The following is an 8,974-nucleotide window of genomic DNA, read 5'->3' as shown; positions in this document are numbered from 1 at the left end:
TTCTGATTGTTCATTTTGATTAATAATTACGTATATATATATATATTGTTACATAAATACCTTCCTCAATGCAAAATGCTTTGATGTGGATGAAAGACCAACACATTTCAATGACTCCTTATGTAATAAAAACTTGTGCAGTCATAATTCCCCCTTACTCAGGAGCATATACCAGATGATGCTGCCATCATCTAAAGAAATCCAGAGGTAAGCATTGATGAGGGAAAAGTCAAGATAAAGAAAAAAAATGGTGATGAAACCAAGGATTTGAAATGGGAAATTGATGAAGGGAGAGAGGTATTTACTATGCAGCATATATGAAAAACATCGAAAGTAGGCACTGTGCTAAGTGAAGGGGAATGAGAGATAATAATTGGAGACATTTAAGCAGTTATTTTTCCATGGCAGTAGCAACATTAACCTTTTAACGCCCGGGGTGCCCATATGGGCGCAGGAAAAAGCTCCACTTGGTGCCTGCAGTGCCCGTACCGGCACTTGAAGGGCAAATTAATCTGGCAGTGAATGCCAACAACTAGGAATTGAAATCCAGCAGCTGAAGGTTACGGGAAGCAAAAGCAGAAGGTAACTAAATTAGGCACATGATACAATTATGCAGTCAAGTTGAAAGCAATTGCAGCAAATTCCCATGAGCTCTCAAAGGAAGGTATTAAAAAAATGAAGTGTAGTACCTATCTTAGTGGTGACAATCTCAAAGACTGCAGCCTAATGTATTTCATGACCTACGAAACACCTACTTAATACGAAACAAAGTAGTTTTTACAAAGAAGGAAGAGGTTCATCCACAAAAACATACCTAATAAGTTTTCATTTTTAGCACAATTAACAACTTGATACAACCTGTGCCATTACTTTCAAATTATTGGCTATGACTAGTTAATACTTGGGTGACAGTCAACTTTAAAATTAGAATGTTAATTGTTGATAACTTTCCTACTCTAAGTACTCACAGGATATGTTGAATTCGTGCCAGTCTATCGGTTGGTATTTCTGAATTTTTCTCCTGGAGCTGTCTCCTGAGGGTAACTGAAAAAAATGTTTTCAACCGTTTACAATCACTAAGTTTCCAAACACATCTCATTTTAACCACCATAAATGCTTGTGTCACAGTCTATGACACACATTAAACTAAAGTCATATTTTATACATGAATTGTGCATCAGTATATTGACAGTAAAACCATAAAATCTATTTTTGAAACAGACATTTCAAGCATATTTATCTCCCCCTCCTCAATTATTAGATTTTTTGTGCTACTAATGGTCAGGCCAATCAAGTTATAATTTGATTACTTATGTTGCTGTTTTCCAATTCAAATATCTAGGATTCCCTGAAGTCCATAATCCATGGAGGTGATGCCAGAAAAAATAGAATAACAAAAAATCAGTCAGCATTCACCCACGAGAATGAAAAATGGACCTGCAATAATTATCTAATGGAAGAGAATCCTAGCGAAATATGACATTAGTGTAAATAAGAGAATAGAAAAATATCTTATATGGGGAGACCACCTACCTTGCTCTGCCTTTTTCAATGCCGTATTTTTTATGGCATTCGGAATTCCAAACACATCTCGGAACTTGTAATGGTTCCATTGAATGGCCCTTAGTTTGGATGTAATTATTGAATTTTCATGGGGTACTTTTAACAAACCTTATATAATTCCAAAATAAGTCGCCTACATGCAGACCGGTCAATTGGTGCCGTGGATAGCGTATTTGACCCTCACCACGAGGGCCAGGGTTCGGGACTTCATCATGGCAGTACATTTTGCAGTCTTCATTTTGATCATATGGCGACTAGTTTATAATTACTTTTATTTTCAGAAAATATGGGCATGTCATTACGTATTTAGGCAGTGTCATTTCGAACGCAGAGATATGAAGACTACCCTTGCTACCCTCCTCAATAACATGACGAAAGATATACGGGCAGCAATAACAGGGGCTTTTTTTTCAAAGAAATGACACTTGGCTCTCTGGTTATTATGCACGAAGGGGTACGGAAGATTTAGGGAAGCAGCGAGCACAAGACACATTTGGCGTAATTGTTGATTTTGAATGATCAGCTTTTATTTCATTATATTTTTTAATTGAAATAATATTTTGGAATGGTTCCTTAAGGACATGATAGGCACTTTGTAAGTACACTCCCTTTGGAGTAATGTGAATTACAAGTGTTCGAGAGGTATGGCAATTTATATTCGTTAGGTACTCTTCTTAATTACATCTGCACGGATATTGCTGCTTGCCGCAAGCCTTAACCCTTAGAGGACCAAGGGAGGGCTAAAAAATGTCCACCTTTTTATTTTTTCAATATTTTAAGTACTCATTCACCCAATAAAGATCTATAACTTCGTTATATTGTCAAATATAGGTTTAAAAAGATAAATACATCTTGATGTATATGGAAAATTTTGTTCATACATCGTTATGAGAGCGTAAATACGCGGTGGACACAAAGTAACCCTCCCTTGGTCCAACCTGTGACATATTTTTCGACCGGATGGAATCGTGTAATGGGATAAATAGTTTTGTTTGGGACTATCATTTATAACTTAATTAGTTTAAATTAAGTATTAACGTTTATTGTAATTCAAAAATAGGCTCCATATTGAATTTATGTATTTCACTATAGGATGTAATTACTTTGATTTTATTTCACAAATTTTTACTTTACATAGTTTCAATTATTTTTCTATTCTAAGAAATCAGAATTCGTAAAAATAGTTTTCAACGTATTTATCTTACATATTGATTAATTTTCTTTAAAAATTTTGAACTGTATGTTTAAAATAAATACTCTCTGTTTATATTCACTTTGCTTACTCTTATAGGATCTGCTTGACAGAATTATAAACTGATACATTATATAAAAAAAAAGCTTCTGAATACCCTTCTGAAATTTTGAATATTGAAGTCATTCCCTCTATAACACTTTCACAAGAACCTTTTTACTGTATTTATTTTATTCACTCATGAACAGGAAAGGGCGCAAAGAGCTCTATACAGCCATTCATGAAGCATCTTTTACAAAATGAATTTTTGCATACCCCCGAAACACTTTGGTTACCTATCTAATCAGACTCGCAAGAATTTGAAGTATTTTACCTTCATGTCAAACTGGAATGCCATTGATACGAAAATATGAGTGCAACAAGAACTAGCCCACTTTCTTACCGTGATATTAGTGTTTTTAAATTTATGACACACCGGCTAATTTACTCAATACCTTCACCCTCACCCTCAGCTGCTGCGTGATTTGAACTCTCGCCATTCAAGATGCAATCTGTATACAATATAATGCAATTTATACAATCAGGATACAATCCCAAAATTACCTATCATACGGTGAGCATTTACGATGCATGGCATGCTGTCGGCAAAGCTCCTGTGAAATTTTGGTCCTCATGTTGACATCTAGAGCTAATATGCGGTGGCTTTTGAGTGAAAAGGTTTATATCTTTGAAAAGTTTTCCTATCTGCTTATCTACTTGACTGAGAGTGACGTGTAATGAGAATTGGAAATTACAAGTGACACAGAATAAATCAGTAATGAAGAATTGAGTGAAACTGTAGTCCATGTTAGTGAAATCAGTTCAAATAATGAAGTAAGGCAGGTGAAGGAAGTGGCTTTTGTAGGAAAAAAGGCAGCTAGGAAAATATCGAGTACGTTGCAAAAATGGCAAGGAAAAACCTGAGTGATCCTCCTCGCGTGACTAGGCGAACCATTCAAAATATATTGCGGAAAAAGCAATGTTTACTACCTGCTGGTAAGGAATAGAATATGCGCAAGGCATTTGAAAAAATTTCAACCCTGAAATTCTTGACATGATTTTACGGCATACAAATGAAGAAGCAGAACGAGCTCGAAGTCTAAAAATGATACGGTAAAACTAAAATCCTTCGTAGGAGTTTTGATATTGTTCGGTGCAAACAGTGATAGCAAGTTAGAATTGCATGATTCGTGGTTACATAGATTTGGAAGATCCTCCTATATTGCTGCAAAGAGTTGAAACTGATTTCAGGAACTATTGCCTTATTTGATGAAAAGTCTACTCGGCGAAAGACAAAGATGAAAAGACAAAGTTGCGCTTATTTTTCGGTATTCCAAATGGTCAATGGGATATCAACCAAATATTACATTTGTGAACCCGATATGTTATGTGATGAAATGTTATCATTGTTTAGGGGAAGGTATAGATTTATGGTATCCATGAAACAATAACCAGGGTAGTATGGGATACTTATAAGAATGTTCACCAACTGTTATGAGAGGTATGTGCTCAACATGGAAATTGTTGCCTCAGAAAATAATGAACCATCAACAAGCAGAGGTTCAAACGTGTGAACGCCTGGTGGTCCCAATCAAGAATTACGGGAGAAATATGTCAATGGGTAGATACTATAATTCTGTGGAGCCAGCACAAGAACTTTATGGATTGACTATGGTTGGAAATATGCAGGATAACACAAAACGTATTCCTGAACAATCGAAGGGAACAGCTAGTCAGAAGATTTTTTCAAGTTTGTTTGAATTTACAGACCCGAGATCTGGGAGTCCACCGGTGACTCTTATCATTCATCACCAAAGAGAAGCATAAGAAATATATCGTTTCTCTATCCATACAGCATATAGAAATCTATTCATATCCGATATAAATGTCAGTAATTGTTTCAAAAATAAATGTGACGTTTTGCTCTACTACAACACCAAAGGAGGAGTTGATGTTATTGATCAGATGCTATGCAAGTATTCCACCAAAAGATCTACAAGAAGTTGGCCAATCTGTCTTCTTTGCACTAATCGACATTGCTGCCCTAAATGGATTCTCTCTTTTTATACTCATTTTCCATTCATTATACTCATAACCACATTTTATTGATGATGGAAGGGGTCGCGGATAGAAAAATACAGCCGTCATATGTTCATGTCAAAGTAATTGGCACAGGAAGTTTCCACGTGTGCAGCAACGCACTCACATCAAAAAGAGAGAAACCAAACAAATTATAAAAAAAACTATGATTATATGTACTATATGTAACAGTTATATTTTCGGTAAACATGGCATAAAAACTAACGTATACAATACAGGCAATAATGCTGCCTTATCAGAAGATTCGAGTTGATTATTCATTAGTGATTGCTAATGTTCATAATTTTATAACTTTATCGGAATGATATGATTATTGATAAATAAATGCTACGAACAATATAGAACATATTTTTTTAAATTAGGAGACGTATTATGATTTATCATGTACTTTTAAATTAGGTATTAACTGAAAACGGAGTGGAAAATTTTAGGTTTATTTTAAATAATTATAAAATTGTTTCCCTGGAGTACGGTTGCTGAAAATTGACTTAAATTTGAAATACTATGCCTTATTGTTATTTTAGATGCACAGTTATCGGTGATTTTGAAACTTAATTTTCAAATAAGAGCATGAAATCCGGAACCTCTGTGAAGAAGTTTTATCATAATTTCGTTTATGATCAGTTTAAAAAGATTAGAAAATTTCAATATTGTTATTGCGATTTTATGACTTTCAGCTGGATAAAAAACTTTGAAAATGTTTTAACAACGTAAAAACACAATTGTTGAAGATATATTCTGTTTCATGATTAGTTAAAACGAAAAAATGTAAGTGGACATTTTTTGACCCTCCCTTGGGCCACGGTGTAACCGGAAAAAGGTTGGTCCTTTAAGGGTTAATGCCATGTTCTCTCGCAAGAAATGGTTTTTATTTTTAATTTGGAAGTTGTTCAGTATAAGCAATACAAAAAATTAACATTTTAGTGCACACCAACCCACATAGCTGTCATTATGCCCTTATGATGATAAAAAAGTCTTCTCATGCCTATACTACTTGCTGAAAACAAAATTAATTATTAATTTGTCACCAAATGATAAAAATGAAGACTACAAATATAATAAATAAACAAAATATACTGTCGTGACGGAACCCCGGCACCCTAGGAGAGAGTCGAACACAATAGTTTTTCAAAGGAATGAATGCTACAGATGCAGAGAAAGCATGAAAAGGCAGGATTGGATGCTTTCTCAGTGAGCAATGGTTTCTCCTTTGGGCTTACGACTGGGTTAGGCTTTGCATGTCTGCACATTTCAATGGCACACTTCTCCATCAGAATCAATATTGGCCTTAAGCCAATAATTAAACCCTAAGAAGAAGACAGAACAACTTAATCAGCCACATGAGGAGGAATGATGGGCTGATGAAGACAGTTGTTCAAGGACAAGAAGGCAGAGGATGGCCCCAAATTAACTACCTACATAGCACAAGCTAACAAGGGTGTAGAAGGGAAGAAACAAGGAAATGTGTTCAGCTGAACAGAGAGCAAATTAGAGGGCAGTATCTAAACTATACACAATCATTGACTTGTGATATTGATTTGTGAATGAGAAACTTTGCTGTTTCTACAATTTGGAACTTTATTTTCCTGACTAGTTTCGATACACTGTCAGTGACTAAAGACTTTTAGAGTGACAAAAGATTTCTAATTAGCCAGGAAAATAAAGTTCCAAATTGTAGAAACAGCAAAGTTTTTCATTCACAAATCAGTAAGATGGATTTCTACAACGTGAAGGCCTCTACTATTCAGTGCATTGTGATATTGACTTGGTATCATCCTAACAGCTGCTTGAAGCTGGGTGTTCACTTGACTAGTTAAGCTGTATACAATCACAGGTGGTAGTGGTTGGTGGAGCAAAATGGATTATGGAAGGAGAATTATCTTTATGGACATCACCAATCACAGCCAACTAAGATAGTATTTAAACCCGACACATGAACACGTGGAGTCAGCAAGCCCAGAGGACAACAGAGAAATATTCCATTGAGAGATGGCAGTCACCAAGAGAACCCAGATGGAAACCATAAAAGATTTCATTGTATGACAAGGAGAGCAAAATTAGGATAACTTAGGGAAAAAATCCCGTATTCACTTCAAGTATCTGACAGATATTCTCACAAAGGCAAAAAGAAAATATATGAGACTAAAGGTGCTAAAAGAGGTAAAATCTTGGACACTGCATTCAGCACAACTCAAGACTCCCTGCAATTACAAAAAAAATCTGGAGAGAGGTCAACCATTTAGTGTATCCATTAAAAAAAATAATTTATTTTTTACTCTAACAGAGCACAACTTCTCCATAGCAGAAATTTTCATACAGCACACATTGCACTTGTTAAAGTGGTCATACAGCATCAACTTTTAACACCAAACTGATTGTGTTAACAAAGAAATACAATTTAAAATCAATTTGAAAAACATAAAGTTATGATTTTGACTTTCTTAAATACTTCAAGGCCAACACTCTTTTAAGTAATGGGGTCTTTTAATACTTATGGACCAGTCCTCCAAAGCAAAATGCTACGAAAACCTCTCAGGTACACAGCTAGTTCTTTTATACGCAGTAACTATGGGAAAGCTGATATTTGGTATGTTCAGAAGATGAATGTATAGCCAAAAATACATAAAAATGGTCAGAAAATAAGAATTTAAAAGAACAGTACATAAACCAATTCCATTTCAAAGTAACAGTTACTTTTTAATTAAATATTTAAAAATCAAATTCTCCAAAAAATATCACCCACATTTGGAAAACTTGATAAACTGCTTGTTAAAAATTTAATGAAAACTAATTTAATAAATAGCAGTTAACAATCATAGATATATATATTAGAAAATTATACAAAAATGAACTATGTACAAAATGACAATTTGCAATGACTAAAAAAATAACAGTAAGTAAACTAAACCTATTCAGGATTGAATATAATGAACAAACAATTTTAACAGTTGAAATGTGCAAAAAGATGGTTCATGATTATAAAAATAAATGGTACCATATTTTATGGCTCATGAGAAACATTTCTCCCTTAAAATATCCATAAAAATTACCTTAACTATTTTAGTTTGCATTTGGCTTTATTACAACCAGCAATTGCCCTTTGGAAAAGTGCAGCTGTTAAAAAACTTTAATTTACATTAGAAATTAAAATCAATTATTCTCCAGGAATTAGGTGCTGAGACTGACACTTCAATCTATTCAAAAACAAAATCTACCTGTTAACTTGAAATCATTATTTGATGAGAACGGAATAATATGTAGATGACAAAGTCACATCTTTAATAAAAGCAGACAACTGACTTTCCATAAACAATTCTAAAGATAATTAAGAGTACCTTTATTTAAAAAACAACCCCAAAAGTTCTGAAGAGTTTAGGAATGCAACTCCATGAATCTTACAAGCCGAAAAATATGGTAACTATAATTCAGTCAAGCCTTCGAAAACAGTATACAAAACAGCAAACTAATAATATTGCTGTGCTTAAATAATTTAACATCTAACCACGATCAAGGAAGACAAAAGAGGAATGATTCATCACCGACACATTGACATCTCACAAGCTTATCAAGCACATTAATGCGCGATTTGTGTGATGCGTCCACTCCGAATGCTCAAAACCATTTGCTGACTCATATTAACATTTAAGTACATTGTATACACAACTTATACAAAGCTGCGGAAATGCATGAAAACAAATTATAACGTTGAATATCACAGGCTGCTTGCAAAACTTACTCTATAAGAGCAATACTGGTATTCACACAATGTAAGAAATGAGCTTCTCAAAAAATTAATCAGCTCGGAGGACTGCTGAACAAATATGTATACAATTCGGGCTCACTCATTTTAATCATATATTTTTGGGTCATCTCCTGTATCTTCAGCCTTCTTCTCACGTGAGGTGGGTGATACCTGACAACATGATAATAAAAACAAAATAAATATTCATTAGGGATAAAACCATTACATTCAAAAGCAATTTTATGATACAGTATTTAAACAGCTATTTAGACAATGGGAATTGACTAACGGGAGAATAGGAACACTCAGGGATTTCAATGCCTATATGAATAAGGTTT

General features: G+C 34.3%; 1 protein-coding gene across 9 annotated transcripts in view; it reads right to left on the bottom strand.

Moving 5' to 3' along the window:
• Positions 1 to 7,132: 7,132 nt before the first annotated feature.
• LOC124157399 (ral GTPase-activating protein subunit beta) overlaps positions 7,133 to 8,974 on the bottom strand; it is a 61,404-nt gene continuing 59,562 nt past the window's right edge. For all 9 annotated transcript variants that reach the window (XM_046532076.1, XM_046532078.1, XM_046532080.1 and 6 more), the window contains one exon: positions 7,133 to 8,807. In XM_046532076.1, coding sequence (XP_046388032.1) covers positions 8,690 to 8,807 — 118 coding nt within the window. In that variant the 3' untranslated portion in view covers positions 7,133 to 8,689. The remainder of the gene's footprint in view (positions 8,808 to 8,974) is intronic.

Source organism: Ischnura elegans, chromosome 4 (assembly GCF_921293095.1).
Source record: "Ischnura elegans chromosome 4, ioIscEleg1.1, whole genome shotgun sequence".
Lineage (NCBI taxonomy): Eukaryota > Metazoa > Arthropoda > Insecta > Odonata > Coenagrionidae > Ischnura > Ischnura elegans.
Note: the sequence above shows the minus strand (reverse complement) of the source record. Positions and strands in the feature narration are given on the sequence as shown.